This window comes from Pan troglodytes, chromosome 5, assembly GCF_028858775.2.
Source record: "Pan troglodytes isolate AG18354 chromosome 5, NHGRI_mPanTro3-v2.0_pri, whole genome shotgun sequence".
NCBI lineage: Eukaryota > Metazoa > Chordata > Mammalia > Primates > Hominidae > Pan > Pan troglodytes.
Window position 1 is genome coordinate 30,620,501 of NC_072403.2, and position 19,093 is coordinate 30,639,593.

General features: G+C 39.4%; 2 protein-coding genes across 2 annotated transcripts in view; one reads left to right on the forward strand and one right to left on the reverse strand.

Annotated features, from left to right (window-relative positions):
• Positions 1–1,965: 1,965 nt before the first annotated feature.
• On the reverse strand, positions 1,966–18,946 carry TDP2 (tyrosyl-DNA phosphodiesterase 2). Its single transcript, XM_518271.7, has 7 exons — positions 18,692–18,946; positions 18,520–18,605; positions 10,547–10,720; positions 9,798–9,889; positions 6,405–6,523; positions 4,974–5,144; positions 1,966–3,056 (listed from the first exon to the last, which is right to left on the reverse strand). Exons 1-7 carry the CDS (start codon positions 18,944–18,946, stop codon positions 2,775–2,777), a joined length of 1,179 nt encoding a protein of 392 aa, XP_518271.4. The 3' UTR covers positions 1,966–2,774.
• ACOT13 (acyl-CoA thioesterase 13) overlaps positions 18,932–19,093 on the forward strand; it is a 34,862-nt gene continuing 34,700 nt past the window's right edge. Inside the window, exon 1 of the mRNA XM_016955001.3 lies at positions 18,932–19,069. Coding sequence (XP_016810490.1) covers positions 18,932–19,069 — 138 coding nt within the window. The remainder of the gene's footprint in view (positions 19,070–19,093) is intronic.

Genomic DNA, 19,093 nt, shown 5'->3' on the forward strand with positions numbered 1-19,093 from the left:
TAATCCCAGCACTTTGTGGGCGAGGCAGGAGGATTGAGTGAGCCCCGGAGCTCGAGGCCAGCCTGGGCAACATAGCAAGATCCTCTCTGTACAAAAAACAAAAACAAATAAAAAGTAGCTGGGTGTGTGGTGCACACCTGTAATCCCAGCTACCCAAGAGTCTGAGGCGAGAGGATCACTTGTGCCCAGGAGGTTGAGACTGAAAAAAAAAAAAAAAAAAAAAAAACCCCAGAAGATTCTATGTTGGAATTTCACTAAGCAGGAAGGTAAGGCAAGCAAAGCTACTACACTGGAAAAACTTTGAAAAATTCCAAGTAAAAAACTCAAGATATAGCAAATTAGTAGGTTAATTCATTGATAACTATTGCTCATGAAAGCAGACTAAAAGTGGTTTTTTTTGAGACAGTCTTGCTCTGTCGCCCAGGCTGGAGTGCAGTGGCATGATCTCGGCTCACTGCAACCTCCGCCTCCCAGGGTCAAGCGATTCTCCTGCCTCAGCCTCCTGAGTAGCTTGGATTACAGGCACGTGTCACCACGCCTGGCTAATTTTTTTGTGTTTTTAGTAGAGACGGGGTTTCACCATGTTGGTCAGGCTGGTCTCGAACTCCTGACCTCGTGATCCACCTGTCTCGGCCTCCCAAAGTGCTGGGATTACAGGCGTGAGCCACCACACCTGGCCTAAAAGTGGTTTGTTTCTATACACTTCATTTATAATTTTTTAGATTTTGTCATACGCAGTATACAAGAAGGTATTTCATGTAGATGCTGTGACTTATATAAAGGAAATGAAACGTCCATGGTTTTAAAACAATTTGACAATTATTTATTTATTTTTGAGACAGAGTTTCACTCTTCTCGCCCAGGCTGGAGTGTAATGGCAAGATCACGGCTCACTGCAACCTCCACCTCCCAGGTTCAAGCGATTCTCCTGCTTCAGCCTCCTGAGTAGCTGGGATTACAGGTGCCTGCCACCACGCCTGGCTAATTTTTGTATTTTTAGTAGAGATGGGGTTTCACCATGTTGGCTAGACTAGTCTTGAACTCCTGACCTCAGGTGATCCACCTGCCTCGGCCTCCCAAAGTGCTGGGATTACAGGCATGAGCCACTGCACCCAGCCGATAATCCTTTATTTAATCTAGTATACTACACTGTATTTTTTTTTTAAGAATTTAGACTTTCACCCACCTATGTTTTGCAATGTGATCTGAAGTTCTAACTTAGCTCTTCTAAATGAAAGCAATTTATGCCAGAATAACCCTTTTCCCACAGAAATGTACTATTGTATTACCTCTATGATGTATGCTACTCTACTATTAACATCTATTCTCATTTTTTATTTTATTTTTGAGATGGAGTCTCACTCTGTTGCCCAGGCTGGAGTGCAGTGGCACAATCTCGGCTCACTGCCAAGTTCTGCCTCCCGGGTTCGTGCCATTCTCCTGCCTCAGCCTCCTGAGTAGCTGGGACTACAAGCACTCGCCATCACGTCCGGCTAATTTTTTGTATTTTTAGTAGAGACAGGGTTTCACCGTGTTAGCCAGGATGGTCTCGATCTCCTGACCTCGTGATCCACCCGCCTCAGCCTCCCAAAGTGCTGGGATTACAGGTGTGAGCCACTGCACCCGGCCCTCATTTTTTATTTTTAATGATTAAAATTATGATTAACATTTAAACTTTTTCGTTGTCACTACAAAGGGAATATTATATATAAATATCTTTTTTTAGGTGTTTAAATTTTGGCACTCCTGATATAAATAAGATTCTGTTACTTCTAATTATTCTCGCTGGCTTTTTTTCAGACAAAGGAAGCAGATATATTCTTGGTAATTCTTGGTGGAGTGAGAAGCAAATGGAAATCTGTTTTCTTCTACACAAAGAGGAAGAAGCAGCAGTAGAGCCAGAAGCAGGAAGCAGATAAAAAATTTAAACTCATCATGGGCACAAAAACATACTAAAACAAACCATAAACAAATAAAATTCTTTATTTAAATTTCTCTTGTGGGGAAAATATTTTTCTTTAAAGCACTTAAAAGTAATTTGCATTTACTTCCTGTAAAGCATTTCCATTTTACAATTAGCAAAACTAAAAGGCTATGTCTCTTCATGCATTTATTTTTGTTAGAAAAATGTCCCATGGTGCTATCAAACCGATTTTAACCATCATCAAGCTTAACTTTGCCTCTGTTGACAACATGACTACAAACATGAATCAAAAAGGAGTTAAGGAATTTTAAACCATAAGGTTTCAATTATAGCTTACCAATTATGTAATTAGCTGACAAAAATCAAGTCTGATGTAGAATAGCTGTCATCTACTTAACTGCAGATAATCATGGCATTTTCATTTAAGATGATCTGAACTTATGAAATAAAGGATCCAGTCCCAAGAACTCAATAATCTCTTATGTTTTCTTTTGAAGACTTATTTTAAATATTAACTATTTCGGTGCCTGAATGGAAAAATATAAACATTAGCTCAGAGACAATGTGGTACCTGTTTGGAATCCAGCTGGCAGCTATAAGCACCGTTGAAAACCCTGACAGGCTTTGTGCCCTTTTTATTAAATGGCCTCACATCCTGAATGCAGGAATGTGTTCGTTTAAATAAACATTAATCTTTAATGTTGAATTCTGAAAACACAACCATAAATCATAGTTGGTTTTTCTGTGACAATGATCTAGTACATTATTTCCTCCACAGCAAACCTACCTTTCCAGAAGGTGGAAATTGTATTTGTAACAATCAGGACAAAACTCACATTTGAAAAGCATTTTACAATATTACATCTAAGTTGCACAGAAGACCCCAGTGATCACTAGGAAATCTACCACAGTCCAGTTTTTCTAATCCAAGAAGGTCCAAACTTCGGGGAATAATGTGTCCCTCTTCTGCTGCTGCTCTGAAAAATATTCGATCAAAACGAAGCTTACAAGCAGCAGTTATTCCAAGATTAGAGTTCATTTGTGTATCCCATGTATACTGGCAATGTTTAGGTTTGCCCAAAAACTCCCAGACATCCACAATGTTGTTGGGTAAACCACCACATCTGGTAACCTGAAAAGAAAAAGAATACTCTCTAAGATACACATAGCCTTTTGCCCACTAACTTAAAAAAAAAAAAAAAAAAGGTGTTTTTGCTATTACCGTGCAAGAAATTATTAATGCAGAAATGCAAAACAATGAGATACATTATAAAAAGTACTATGCTGCATAGTGGTATGTAATATAAAAATATCAAGACAGCCAGAGGGGTTTGGAATTTGCCCCTTCTCTTCTGCCATAAATAGGTTCCTAACTTTGGGTTTCAGATAAAACTTAGAAGGCTGAATATACATGGCCTGTTACTGCTGTTATCTGTTTTTAAAAACTGAACTCAAGTGAAAAGAAGGCAGAACTGCCACTCTACTTTTAGTCTACAACTTCAGAAGTATAGCATTCATATGATCCAAAAATTTCAACTGCCTTCAGTTTTATTTGAAGTTTATTAATAATATTAATTCTGTTTGCTCATTCACACTCCAGGATTTAAAAAAATTGTTTGTGGTAAAATATACACAATATAAGATTTATCATTTTAACAATTTTTTTTTTTTTGAGGTGGGAGTCTCACTCTGTTGCCCAGGATGGAGTGCAGTGGTGCAATCTCGGTTCACTGCAACTTCCACCTCCCAGGTTCAAGCAATTCTAGTGCCTCAGCCTCCTGCATAGCTGGGATCACAGGCATGTGCCACAATGCCCAGCTAATTTCTGTATTTTTAGTAGAGACGGGGTTTCACCGTGCTGGCCAGGCTGGTCTTGAACTCCTGGCCTCAAGTGATCTGCCCACCTTGGCCTCCCAAAGTGCTGGGATTACAGGCATGAGCCACTGTGCCCAGCCATTTTAACAATTTTTAAGTGTACAGTGATGTAGCATTAAGTATATTCACATAGTTGTGCAACCATGACTACCATCCATCTCCAGAACCTTTTAATCTTCCCCAACTGAAACTCTGTACCCATTAAACACCAATTCACCATTCCCTTATACCCCCAAGTCCCTGGCAAACACCATTCTACTTTCTGTCTCTATGAATTTGACCAGTTTAGGAAATTCATAAGAGGAATCATATAGTATCTTTTCCTTTTTGGATTGGCTTCATTCACTCAGCATAATGTCTTTAAGATTTGCCCATATTGTAGCATGTGTCAAAGTTTCTTCATTTTAAGGGTGAATAATATTCCACTGTATACATATAGCACATTTTGTTTATTCATCTGTCAGTGATATTTGGGCTGCTTCCACCTTTTAGCTACCGTGAATAACACAGCTGTGAACATCCATTGGTAGACAAAATACATTCAAATCCCTGCTTTCACTTCTTTTGGGTATTTATACCTAGAAGTGTAATTGATGCATCACATTAGTAATTCCATGTTTAATTTTTTAAGGTCCTGAAAAATCCCACTGTGTCTCAACTGAGCTATAGGCAGGGAGAAAGAGACTTTGTTTCAGACCTGGAGATCTGGACATGGTGGTGGCAGGAAAAGTGGGTAAAAAAGGCTAATAAAAGCCAAAAAAGAAAAGGAAACCTCAGAAAAAAACAGAGTCAGGAACAATTATCATGGTCCAATCTTTCCATTGTTCTCATATTGCACCTAGGAATACTGCAAAGAAACAACCTTTTCTAAACTCTTCTACAATCATTTTCTCTACCTTTCTTTCTAATCCTATATATATATATATACACACACACACACATATAGTTTAGTGTTGTCTATTTCTCATGCACAGTTTTATTTTCCTCCAAAAAGAGCCCCTTCTTCCCCTAGGCATACAGCATAGGCTAAACAAATATTCGCTGAATTGCAAGGTCACTTAAGACATTTTGAGTGACTAAAGGTCCTAGTTTTAACAGCTTTGGTCAAAGGAACCTAAATTAGTCTCCATAGCAATAATCTGTCCTCAAACATCAAACTGACTTTGTCACTCACCTCTCGATCCCTTAGATTTGTATCTCCTGCAAATATAACTGTAGCTGACTCTGGAGCCTCTTGCATTTTCTTTAAAACCATTTTTAACTGATTCATTCGTTCCACAGCATGCCCTCTGGTGCTCTCCAAATGGGATGTCATAAGGCAAAGCTCATTTCCTGACACATTCACCTGCAGCAGGACAAACAGTCATTAAAACTGTCCACTGACTATTAATACTGAACTTTAATAATAAAATCAGCAGATTGTTCTGTCAAATGGTATATATTTACTAAACTGAAACTGTAAAATCAGCACTATGCCTATCCCTCCGGATCGAAAGAAGTATTAAAGCACTAACCCTGTCCCCAAAGACGACGATTTAGCAAGCACGACCTACCCCCAGATGTCACCTCCACTGTGAACCTTTCCCCAGTGTCCCCAGGCCATCAGCGGCTCCCTCCTCAATACACCTAAGGCATGCTGAACAGACTGTTTCAAAGCCCCCTAGGCTAAATTAAAAGGACAATTATTTCCCTCCTACAAAGCCATAAGTCATTTGCAAAGCAGAGATGATTCTTATTTATTGCTGTATTATTAAGGGCCTGGCACACAGGTATTCCAAAAAAGTCAGTTAACTGAATGAATGACAATCATTTACCATTTGCAATTAAGACACCAACAATGTACAATCTATCATTATACTAAGTGTCTGCAGAATCAAGTCTAATTCTTTCATATTGGTCATTCATGCTCTTCTATAATCAGGAGCCTACCTACTTCTCAACCTGTCACATTTGCCTCTCCATGGCCCCTACACTCAACTGAATAGAATGCTCATTCATACTCATACATGTACACCTCTTGCAACTTGCAAAAGTTTGCTCATGGTGGTTTCTCTACTTGGACTCTTTTTAATATGTATGTCTTACATATTTTTCAGGGTTCATTTCAAATACCATCTCCTCTATAAAACTCTCACTAAACAATCTGGCTAAAAGTCATCTCTCCTTTCTCTAAACTTCCACACATCATTTATACCTCTCCTGTGGCACTTATGCCTTTCTTATGTTTTAGTTACTATATACACACTCTCCCTTACTAATCTATATACTATATCAGAGCAAGATCTATTTTTCATTTTTGTAAGTCTCATAGAGTAAAATATAGCAGCATGTATAGAGTAGAAAGTAAAAACATTACTTTAGGAAGCAAATGTGGAATGTTAGCAAACTCTCAAATATTCTTAAGAAAACAATAGACTGAGAATTCTATCTGCATTTAAAATTTATGTAAAACATTAATTTTAGAGAGTGTTAAAGACTATCTAAAAGAATCTACATGTGTGAAGCAAATTTTTCTCTAAAGGCAATGGTTTTAAAAAGAATAATAACACAAAACTATGAAAAAATCTTTTTTTTATAAAACACTCAATTTTTAAAAATTACTCACATGCACACATAAAAGGTTTCTCATCATTTTGGTACTTGGAAAAGGAATAATCTCTTGGCTTTTTAATTTCACTCTTGATTTCTTCAACATTATAGCTGTGAAATATCCTTCTTCATGACCTACAAATGTTTGTGGAAAAGAATTTAGGCTGAGAAGGTGAGAGTTATTTTCAGTTTACCACAAGTTTGCCTATTGAAGAATTTTATAGCAAACAGGTAACAGATATTTACATGGATCTAAATCTTTAAACTATTATTTCAAAATAGTCATCATGGCCAAACAAGTCTACCTCCTCCCTCCCAAATTTTAGCTAGAAGCTTAGAAGAAATAAAATAAAATAAAAAAAGACCAGGCACAGTGGCTCATGCCTGTAATCCCAGCACTTTGGGAGGTCGAGGTGGGCGGATCACCTGAGGTCAGGAGTTTGAGACCAACCTGACCAAAATGGAGAAACCCTGCCTCTACAAAACACAAAATTAGTCGGGTGTGGTGGCACATGCCTATAATCCCAGCTACTCGGGAGGCTGAGTTAGGCGAATCACTTGAACCTGGGAGGCAGAGGTTGCGGTGAGCTGAGATCGTGCCATCGCACTCTAGCTTAGGCAACAATAGTGAAATTCCGTCTCAAAATAAATGAATAAATAAAAATGAAAAAAAAATGTAAACAAGTGCCAAAAAATAACGCTGCCAATATCAGATGAGAAAATTTGAGAAATTTCTGAAAGACACAGAGTAGATGAGATGAACTGTGGCCAGCTGATATCCACTTACTACTTCTCATACTAGAAGTTCCAGAAAAATTATAGTAAATGAATAAAAATCTAGAAAGATATAAACCTGCAAGAACAGAAAATAGGAGTAGAGGCCATGAATGAAAGCTTCCAATAGTTTTTCAGAAAACAGAAAACAGATGGAGAAGTGGTAACCGGTTTATCAGAAGAGAAGGAAACCACTTGAGTGACTGTAGCAGAGAACCATAGACAGGAAGCAAGCAGATTTGTTCCACCAAAATCTGGAAACACTTAGTGCTTGAACATAAAGGTACCACAAAAGGTAAGGTGCTGAGCTAAGAAGAGGAGGGCCAGTTCAAGGTCTGGATATGGGGTTAAACAACTCCCAGGTTTCCTCAACTCCTTAGAGCTAAGTGACTGTCCCTCTATTAACAGGAGACTACAGTTTTACATAGAACTAAATTTTAGAGGCTCCAGAGTCACCAGCCACAGGGAGGGGCATGCATGTTAGCCCACGGCTGATAGGTGAATGGGTTGAACACTGATTAAGTAAAGTGTGCCTACTCAGCTCCCTTCCCCTGACCTGCTTCCAGAAGGTAGGCAAAACAAGCACACCACTCCAGCCCCAACACCCAGAAGGCAGAAAGCTAAATAATTCTTTTTTGGAGAAACAAAATGGTCTCAGATTAAAGGCCTGTATATACCAACACACTGACAATTGTGGGTCTCCCTCAAATGAATAAGCAGTTTGCTCTACAATCAATCCCTCACCCTTGTCCAGTAAGGTAAACTACTTAGCCTTGCTCAGGCATACTAAACTGTAATCAACAATTTAGTGTTTGGTGTTTAAATGTGAACCAAAAGCCAAGGATCCCTACATATTTAAGGAACAGGTCTAACATGACATGATGGATACTGACATAACATAATCAAAATAAACAAAAAGAAGGAAATAAAAACAATGCAGGGAAAGAGATTAAAACCTAAAACAATCAAAAAACTAACAAAAAAGATACTGTATCCATAAACCAAGAAAAGTATGCCATAAAAAAGATATTCAGTGAATAGGAGGCCTAGGAAATTAAAATAATGCTATCTAAAAGTCAAGATAGTTGCCAAGAAAGTAGAACAGTCAATAGAGATAGGAGAATAAGAGGAAGTTAAGAAAATTCAAGGATCAACCCAGGAGGTCCACCGTTTAACAGAGGGAATTCAGAAAAATGGGAGAGTAAAAAAACTTAAGGGAGGAAAGAAGAGACAGGGAGAAAAGGAAAGAGAAATAACGAAGATACTGAAAGGAGAGGCGAGGGGAGTGGTGGGAGGGAGGGAGAGGGAAAAGGATTTTCCAACTAAGGTTTTCCACATATTAAAATTCCACAGATTAAAAGTTCCCACCAAGCATTCAGTACAATAGATTTTAAAAAGACCCAAAGAACACGAGGGTTAAAAAGACCCTCAAAGCTTCCAGAGAGTAGGGAAAAAGAAAAGAATAAAAATTAGAATGGCATCAGCCTTATCACCCATCATCAATAATGGAAACTAGAAGACATTGAAGAATGCCTTCAGAATTCTGAAGGAAAACATCTATTTACCCAGATACCTATCTTCAGCCAAACTATCAAGAACTACAAGGCTACGACACAGACATTTTCAAATATGCTGGGATTCAAAAACTTCACTATCCATGCACTATTTCCTAGAAATTAATTAGAGAAGGTGCTCCAATAAAATAAGGAAGTAAACCAAGAAGGAAGCATGGGAATCAGAAATCCTAAAAGAATCCCCAAGAGAATACAAAAAAGTTCCATAAAGAGAGACACACACAGACTGAGAGAGAACCCTCTCCTTAGAAATTCTCGATTAAGGAGTCGATTGAAACTAAAAATCACATACTATATAAAAATGAAAGTCAAAGAAAGCACTATACAGTTGACACTTGAACAACACAAGTGAACTTCAAGGTCCACTTATACAGATATTTTTTCAGTAAATACGGTTGGTCCTCTGTATCTGCATCCACAACCAAATGCAGGTTGAAAATACAGTCTTCCCAGGACATGAAACCTGCAGAAATGGAGTGCGCACATATAGATGGGTTCTGCAGAGCAGACTGAGGAAACTGAGTATGTGCGAATTTTGGTATCCATTGAGGAACCCTAGAACCAATCCCCTGAGAATACCAAGGAAAGACTGTATATGAAAATCACGAGATGTGGCCAAAGTAGTATTTTAAATATATTTAGCAAAAACAAATTAGATGGAAAATCTAAAAACTAAATTACTCAGGGCAAAAAAAGTACAAAAAGAACAACAAAATAAATAAGGAATTATAAAATAAAGACTTTTTGAAAAAGCATAATAACCACAATGTGATTATTTCAGTTAAAACTTTTAACAACTGAATTTCACCAAAAAGGTGTTCTCAAATTTTAGTAATTTATATTTTCCTGAAAAATCATCCATTTCCTTTTCACACTATTAACATTAAGTTGTATAAAATATTCTCCTATAATTCTTGTAGTATTCTGTGTCTTGCTTATTTTTCTCAAACTTATTTATTTGTGCTTTTTCCTCTCTATGTCCCGATAGACCAACTTTGATTTATCTCTTTCACTGATCTGTTTTTCAAAGAAAAGACAAGTTGAATAACAAAAATTGTTACCTGTAATAATCTCATAATTACTTGATCTCTTCTTTAGGTAGCTATAATATGGGGGAATAACTTCCTGTAGAAATATCACATCTGGGCTGTACCTAATGAAAAACATCAATTTATGACAAATACCAAGTATACCATTTCATTTTCAGCTACCTAAATGAAGGAAATCCCACAACATACCAAAAACAAAAAACCCTCTAGGGCACCTAATATTGAGTGTTTATGCTGATCTTTAATAACTATAAAATGAGAAAGATGTGTGCTATTTATTAATGTAGTACTATAACAAATATATCAAAAAGAACTAGAAAAACTGACAACAGAAACCGCCATATTGAGAGACTTCAATGGTCCTACACACTAAGAGATGCTTTCAATGTTTCTTTCAATCCTCTTGAAGCAGTTATTATCCACAATGAAGAAAACTGTCCAGAGAACTTAAGTGATTTGCCCAAGGTCACAGAGCCAGCATGGGGCACAAACAGATCTTTTTGGTAGTTTTAATTTCACGTAGTTACGATAAACAAAGTTTAAGAAGAAAACAGTACTAATAGGCTTCTAACGAAAATTAGTGTTCCCTCTTTGCTGCAGCCTGCAATCCTGCTCTCAGAGGCAATCATCTTAATTCTTCAGATGTTTCTTCTCAGAGCTGGACATTGAACTTAGGTTTAATTCTAAAGCCCACAACCTTGAACTGTTACTTTGTATATACATAAGACACATTACTATTAAATAGAAGTGATAATACTTACAAAGCTAAGTAGGAACACACCCCTCGAGCCCTCTCTGACAGATTGTTTAGATCTAATCCATCAATATTCCAGGTAATGAGAGAGAACATGCTGCCATTTTCTTGCTGAGTATCTTCAGATGGGCTGATTTTAGAAGTGGTGGAATCAGTTGTTTCTTCATTGGTTAGGTCAACACTGGCAAGATCAGAATAAAACACGGCTTTGCAAATAATCTATAAATTGATTAAGAATTATTTTGTATTTGTAGCCCTCATTTTACAGACAAATTTTAAAAGAGCCCTAAAAGTGACACTGTCCTTACAGGGTTAACAAGAATTGCATGCCAGGTTCTAGACAGAAATATAATTGAGCATTAATCACGCTGCACTTTGGCCCACTTCTTTGTATGGAAAGTCATCCCATAGCCCTATATACTGACGACTTGCATCCCCATTGCTCCTATGGGTAGGATCTCTGACATCAGAATCATAAGGCTTTTGTTTAAGAATTGCTTAAGATGTTTTTCAGACGCTGAATACCAGCAGAAAGCTGACACCAACCAGTTTGAAGACACTCCGACAGGAACCGAATCAGCATGAGAATGCAGTTTCTTCATCTCTAGATCCCATGACTTCATCATTGCACTCTGACCAATCAACAATCCTCACACCTTGGTCCACTCCAAACCTCTTTAAGTCTCAAGCTCCAAACTTCTCAAGGAGAATCTGAAGTTTCCTCCAGTCCCCTGGTTTGGCGGCCTTACAATTAAAATTTTTTTTCTGCTGCAACCTTTGGTGTCTCAGGGTATTGACTTGCAAGCTGTACCTCAACTACCTGGGGCACATGTCCACAAGGTAGTCAGGACTTCCTGAGGGTGTGTCACGGGTGCGTCCTTAACCTTGGCAAAATAAACCTTTTAAATTGATTTAGACCTGACTCAGATACTTTTGGGTTCGTAGATAGATTCTTACTGTACTGTCCAAATGTTTGCTCACTTAGGCAGTTATAAACAACTTAATATCCTTCAATGACATGTGTCACTAGAATAATTGTATAAACTATGATCCCAAATTAGACTCAGAAACGTAGGATTTCTAAACCTTTTTGGAATTTTTTAAAATCATATGTTAAATAAGATCTCATTGTGGCAGATAAATAGGAACTGCAAATTCTTTGCTACTCCCCTCTTTGAATGATGAAACCTAATGCCCCTCCCCTTTGAATCCGGACCTTAGTGGCTTGCTTACCACAGGGAAAGAATATTCTGGGACTTTTGAGGTTTGGCCTTAAGATAATCTGCCACTTCCATTCAAGGCTTTTGGAACACTCCCTCCAGGAACCCTGGAACTGCCATGTAAAAAGTCCAACCACCCTGAGACTGCCATGCTGGAAAGGACATATGTATGTGTTCCAGTCCATAGTCTTGACTCCACCATCTGCTCCCCCAACCAATACCCCAGACATATGAGTGGAGGGACAAACTTTATTAAAAGGTTAACTCCTAAGCATTTATAAACTATTCATGAATTTTAAAAATAGGTGTCTGAATTTATAATTTTAATGCCAACATTTTAACTTTTCTCTTATACACCATTCACCCAGGTTCCTCAAATATTAACATTTTACTTAAAATTTACTTGCTTTATTCTTTTTATTCTGAACCATTTGTTTAAATATTTTTGTATTATTTCCTAAACACGAAGACATGCTTACATATACAGTTATGCACCACATTTGGAGAAGCGTGTCATTAGGTGATTTCATCATTATGCAAACATCATAGAGAGAATTTACACAAACCTAGATGGTACAACAGCCTCCTACACACCTAGGCTATATGGTCTAGCCTACTGCTCCTAGGCTACAAACCTGTACAGCATGCTACTATACTGGATACTGTAGGCAACTGTAACACAATGGCACTTACTTGTGTTCTAAAAATACCTAATATAGAAAAGGTATAGCAAAAATACAGTAATATAATCTTATGCGATCATCTTCATTTATGCAGTTTGTTGTCAATTGAGATGTGGTTATGTGGTGCATAACAGTATACTCTAGTATGATCAACAAGTCAGAAGATTATCATTGATATAAGTTTTTCTTTTTCTTATTGCCTCCTATGGCTAGATTTAATAATATCTAAAGACCTAGTCCAATCTTGCCAATTGTGCTACTAGTGTCTTAATCTAGGATCACATGTTATATTTAGATGGCATGTCTCTTTTAATTTTCTTTAATCCAGAAAAGTTTTTCAGTCTTTGTCTCTCATGACTCTGACATTTTTGAAGAGTACAGGCCATTTATCTTACAGAATGTCCTTCAGATTGGGCTTATGTTTTCCTATTATTTGATTCAGATTATGCATTTTTTGGCAGGAATGTCACAGAAGTGATAGTATGTCCTCCGCAATGCACCATATCAAGCATCTGATATGGAGCTTTCCCATTCCTGGTGATGTTAGCTTTGATCACTTGGTTAAAGTGTTGTTAACCAGATTTCTCTAGTACAAAGTTATAATTTTCCCCATCATAGTAAGTATTTTGTGGGAAAGTACTTTGTGATTATGTAAATATGCTGTTGTTCACTGAACTTTCCTACTAGTTTTAGTATCTGTTGATATCTACCTGAAATAATTATCAATATGGCAGTTCCCAAATGAAGATTTTTTTCTAATTCCTCATGTCTTCCACATTTAATAGATGGAGTTCTACTGTAAGGAAAAATGTTCCCTTCTCTCTTGGACAACTGTATTTATATCAGTATGTTCTTTTTTTATGGATTGTAATCTATTCCTACCAAGCATCCTGTTGCTTGGGTTATACCAGATTTCATGGGGAAAGGGTAGGCAGCTTTTAAGCTAGGTCTTGTGCCCTTCTGGCACATCCCCAACATTTTCTGGGCACCTCCTTACTTTCTAACACCACAGATATCATAGGCTCATCTTGTACTTTTTTTGCCCCTGCTCTGGAATCAGTCATTTCTTTTTAACTTCTTTTTTAATTTTTACATTAAGCCCCTTTCATTCTATGAAATCAGTCATTTCTGAAAAGCCCTTGTTCCTTTCAGTGAAGAATTGTATTTAAAGGCCATGATCTGGGTGCTAGATGAACTTAATGTCAATTTTGTAGCATAAAATATTTTGAATTGTCTTCCTTTTACATAAAAATAACCTTCAAGAGCATAAAAAAAAAAGTGCAAAACTTTCTTTTGTGAATTTCATCCTACCCAAAAGTTCTCTTATTCAACAATGAGCTATTAGACTTTTTTTCAACGTCTTACTGTGGGGGCAAGAGAGATCAGACTGTTACCGTGTCTATGTAGAAAGAGGAAGACATAAGAAACTCCATTTTGATCTGTACTAAGAAAAATTCTTCTGCCTTGAGGTGCTGTTAATCTGTAACTCTAGCCTCAACCCTGTGCTCGCAGAAACATGTGCTGTATTGACTCAAGGTTTAATGGATTTAGGGCTGTGCAGGATGTGCTTTGTTAAAATTGTGTTTGCAAGCAGTATGCTTGGTAAAAGTCATCGCCATTCTCCAGTCTCGAGTACCCAGGGACACAATGCACTGCGGAAGGCCACATGGACCTCTGCCCAAGAAAGCCTGGGTATTGTCCAAGGTTTCCCCCCACTGAGATAGCCTGAGATATGGCCTCGTGGTAAGGGAAAGATCTGACCGTCCCCCAGCCCGACACCCAAAAAGGGTCTGTGTTGAGGAGGATTAGTGAAAGAAGAAGGCCTCTTTGCAGTTGAGAAAAGAGGAAGGCATCTGTCTCCTGCTCGTCCCTGGGAATGGAATGTCTCGGTATAAAACCCGATCGTACATTCTATTTACTTGGATAGGAGAAAACCGCCTTATAGCTGGAGGTGAGACATGCTGGCGGCAATACTACTCTTTATTGCACTGAGATGTTTGTGTAAAGTCAAACATAAACCTGGCCTACGTGCACATCCAGGCATAGCACCTTTCCTTAAACTTATTTATGACACAGAGTCCTTTGCTTACGTTTTCCTGCTGACTCCACTATTACCCTCTAGTCCTGTCACATCCCCCTCACTGAGATGGTAGAGATAGTGATCAATAAATACTGAGGGAACTCAGAGACCAGTGCCCATGCAGATCCTCCGTATGCTAAGCGCCGGTCCCCTGGGCCCACTTTTCTTCCTCTGTACTTTGTCTCTCCGTCTTATTTCTTTTCTCAGTCTCTCGTCCCACCTGAAGAGAAATACCCACAGGTGTCGAGGGGCTGGCCCCCTTCATCTTACCACCAGAGAGAAAAAGCCAAGTGATTCCATGCCTGATCAAAGATGTTATTTCCTTTTTATGAAAAGCATTAAAACCAGAAAGGAGAAATTATTAGCTCTTTATTTCTGTCAAATCTTGTTTCATAACTGAATTTAAATATATATATATACTATCATAGACAAAGGTGTTTGCTAATCACATTAGGCCCCTTACCTATCCAGCACACACACCTTTTTTTCCAAGTTTAAAGATGTCCAACTATAACTCAATCTACCTCATAAAACTGTAAACACAACCCCTACTTTCCTCAACAGGTGGACTGTCATGGGTGATGTATGGGGAGAGCATGATGGTGTCATTAATCATAGCTTATACTTACTGAGCTCTATATGCCAGGCACAATTCCAAGTGTTTTACATCTATTAGCTCACTTAATCCTTACAACCACCCCATGAGGAAGGGATTGCACAGATAAAGAAACTGAAGCAGAGAGAGGTTACACAGTTACTAAATAGCACAGGTAGACTCAGAACCATATTACTATCCCCACTGCACAAAGAAATTGAGGCAGAGAGAAGTTACACAGTTACTAAATAGCACAGGTGGACTTATAACCTTTGCATTTTGGCTCCAGAGTCCATGCTCTTATTCACTATGCCATCCTTTCCTTCTCTGTTTCATTGTAATCCAATTCCATATTGATATAGTTTGGATGTTTGTCCCCTCCAAATCTCATGTTGAGATATAATCCGTAATGTTGGTAGTGGGGTCCAGTGGGAGGTGTTTGGGTCATGGGGGCAGATCCCTCATTAATGTCTTGGTGCTATCTTCACGATACTGAGTTCTTTTTGCAAGATCTGGTTGTTTAAAAGTATGTGGCACCACCCCACCCCCTTGCTCCTGTGCTCTCCATGTGATACCTGGGCTCCCCTTTCCCTTCTGCCATGATTGAAATCTTCCTGAGGCCCAGCAGAGGCTGGGGCCATGCTTCCAGTAGAGCCTGCAGAACTGTTAGCCAATTAAATCTCTTTTCTTTATAAATTACCCAGTCTCAGTTATTTATAGCAACACAAGAACCTAATACAAATATCTCTGCAATTTATGCAACACCCACAATATTTAATATTTAATGCAGCAAGAAAAACCAGGCAACTGTATTAAAAATTTCCTCTTGGAAAAATGAAAAGGGAAATAAACTCTAAAACGTTGCTGTACAGAAATACTAAGGGAACAGAAAGGGACTGGCAAACTTTAGGGGCATGATTTGTTGACTTCATTCCTAAGCAGAGGAGGAAGTGCTTTTGTCAGTATATCTGGTGTCTTAGGTTTTATGTGTTAGGCCAGTGCTCCTCAATTTTAAATCACCTGGAGATCTTGTCAAAATACAGATTCTGATTCAGTAGGTCTGGGTGAGACCTAAGATTCTGCATGTCTAACAAATCCGAGTAGCAGTGGCACGCTGCTGGTCCAGAGTCCACACTCTAAGTAACAAGGCTCTGGGACACCGGCTTTCAATGCTGGCTCTGCATTAGAATTACCTGCACAGCTAATAAAAAAAAAAAAAAAGCCAATAAGGAATAATGGGCCCCACTCAAGACTAATGAAATTAGAATCTCTGGTTTTTTTTTTTTTAATTCCCCAGATAATTCCAATATGCAGCTAAGATTCAGCATAGCTGTTTTAAGAGGATTTCCCTTGTCTCTCATCAGAGACACTGAAGATAGATTCTAATGTAGGGGACTAAATCACTTTAGTGTTCAATTTCAATTTTTGTTGATATCCCAGGAATTCACTCCAGAATTGAGATTCCTGCGCTATTCACTTAAGACAGCCAATGCCCTTGCTCAGCAGGGTTGAATTTTTCTGGCCATAAAATCTTCCAATCAATTTTTTTTTCCTTTCATTTTTGCTAAAGCCAACATCAAAAATCTAATCAGGTCACAGGCCTTAGAAACACGCTGAAGTTTGCCCCTTCCCCATTTTTCTCTCTTGAGCAAACTAAACTTTAAAACCTCACTCTCATTCATACTTGACCTGAATTCTGAGAGACAAGAGACCACAGCCTAATCAACACCTTTGCTTGTTTTTGCCAATTTACCATTCCGGGGTAAGAGAATCCTAATAGCCATGACACCATTGATCAGCTTGATCCGCATCTTTTCTGAGGGCCTATTACAGGAAATCCACTTATTTTGTTACTATTTATTGGTTACAATATAGTCTGTTGCAACCAACAGACATTAACTCAGGTTGGTTTGACCAAAACAGGAGAATTTATAAGGAAACAAACATGTCACAGAGCCTGGTACAGAAATACAGCCATGTTTAAGGAAGGGCAGTTAAGGGCTTTCTCTCAATCCTACACTTCAACTTCCCTCTGCTTCATTGTCTCTGCAGACCTCTGTTCTCAGCTTCTCTGTACACAAAAAAAGATATGAATCCTCACAGGTGCTAAGTTAACATGTTACAGTTCCAGCTCCATAGGAAGACTCAGACTTGACTCTCTTGGTCCTAATTCTGAAACCAAGGAGAGGATCTGACTGGCCAGTTTGAGCTAGGCAAACACCTCCTAGTCCAACTTGCTCTGGTTAGTAAAACGGGAGTCAGAGACAAATCACTGTGGGTGAGTAGACAATTCCCCAACAAGAGGCAAGACAGAGAAAGGAACCTAAAGAAAATATCTTATCACATCTGTAAGCCAGTGTAGCTGAAAAGACCAAAGGGAAAATAGTCTCCACTATGAACAGTCAATTTTACAGGTTGTACATATAGCTGGGAGAATTTCATACATTCAGTAAATATTTATTGGGAGCTTATTATGTGTCAAATGTTGTGTCAGACTTTGGGAAATTAACAACGTACAAAACAGATACTCCTTACTAGATGTGCAGTCTAGTAGGAGACATAAAATAATGAACAGCAATTATAATACGGACTAAGGTATTGTAACAGGGGTCATGCAGGATGCTATAAGAGTACCTAAAAGGGGACTCTTACCCAGACTTAGGACATCAGGAAAAGCTTCCTAGAGATAAATCATGTCTCAGCTTGGGGCTTTAAGACAAATATTAGCAAGGAAGGGAAAAGAAAAAAAATTCCAGGCACAGGTAATAAAGATCTTTACGAAGTTTCAAAGACAGGAGAAAATGACCCGTTGGAAAAAAGTAAAAGTTTGATAGGCCTGGAACCTGGAAAGGCAGGTTCTAAGTTATGGAGCTAAATAGTAGACGGCCTTGTAAGGCAGCTACACTTTTTAAGAGCAGTAGTGCAGGAACTGGAGAGGGGCACTGAAATAACAGGAGTAGGTGTGCATTAAAAAAAAATAACAACAACAACAAACCTATTATTCTGGCTGGCCAGCCTAGGACCTAGAATAAATAAACAATACAGGAAGCAAGGAGACTTCCAAGTTGCCATTTTTCGATAGAAGGTTTAGCCTTCGTTCATTTGTTTCAAACCTCTCGCTTACTTATTTCCTATCATTTGAGTTAAACATTACATTTCCATCTTTTCCTCCCTGGACCCCAAATCACGTTCGAAGCGACAGTCTGGTGCAGTGTTAGATCCGCTGCTGGGGCGCAACTCCGCGCAGCAGCAGCAACGCAAGCCCCGCTCCTCTGGCTACGCAGCTTGGAGATCTGCCTCAGCATCGTCCGCCCAGCTCCGCGGCAGGTCCCAGGACGCGCAGGGCTACCTGGTATCAAACTGCCTCCGTCCGGACTGGCTCCCGCTCCCCTCATCACTTACTAGGTTTTGGGCTCAGAGATGGTTTCAGGTCGGCGTTCCAAGGCGCTCTCCTCCACCGGAGGCTCGAAGTAGGAGTTCAGAGCCCTCTGAAAAACAAAGGCACAAGGGATGAGGTTTGTGCGCTCCACCGACCTAGGTAATGGAGCCGGAAGCGAGGACAGCAAAAGCGTACTTCCATCTCCCAGTCGTTCTCGGCCAGGAAGCACTGAGCCACAGCGGCATCGCAGCTTGCGACCGAGGCAAACTCCACACACAGAAGTCGCCGCTTTTTCACCTCGGGCTCGCCCTCTTCCTCCGCCGCCTCCCTCCCGCCCTCCAGGCAACTCCCCAACTCCATCTTCTTGCCGCCTCCGCACCGCCCCTTTAAGCGGAACAGGAGGCCAACGCGCGGCTCTGCGCAGGCGCCTGTGCCATGGCGCTCCCGCATCAACCGCCCGGCGGGGAAATGCGCTCCGCTCTCGGAAAACTGGTGCAGGTGCGCCGGAAGGGAGCCGCCGGGGCGGTGGGTGCGAAGCGCGCATGCGCGCTTCGTCACAACGGTGCGAGGAAGGTCAGTGAGCAAATCGCGGACCAC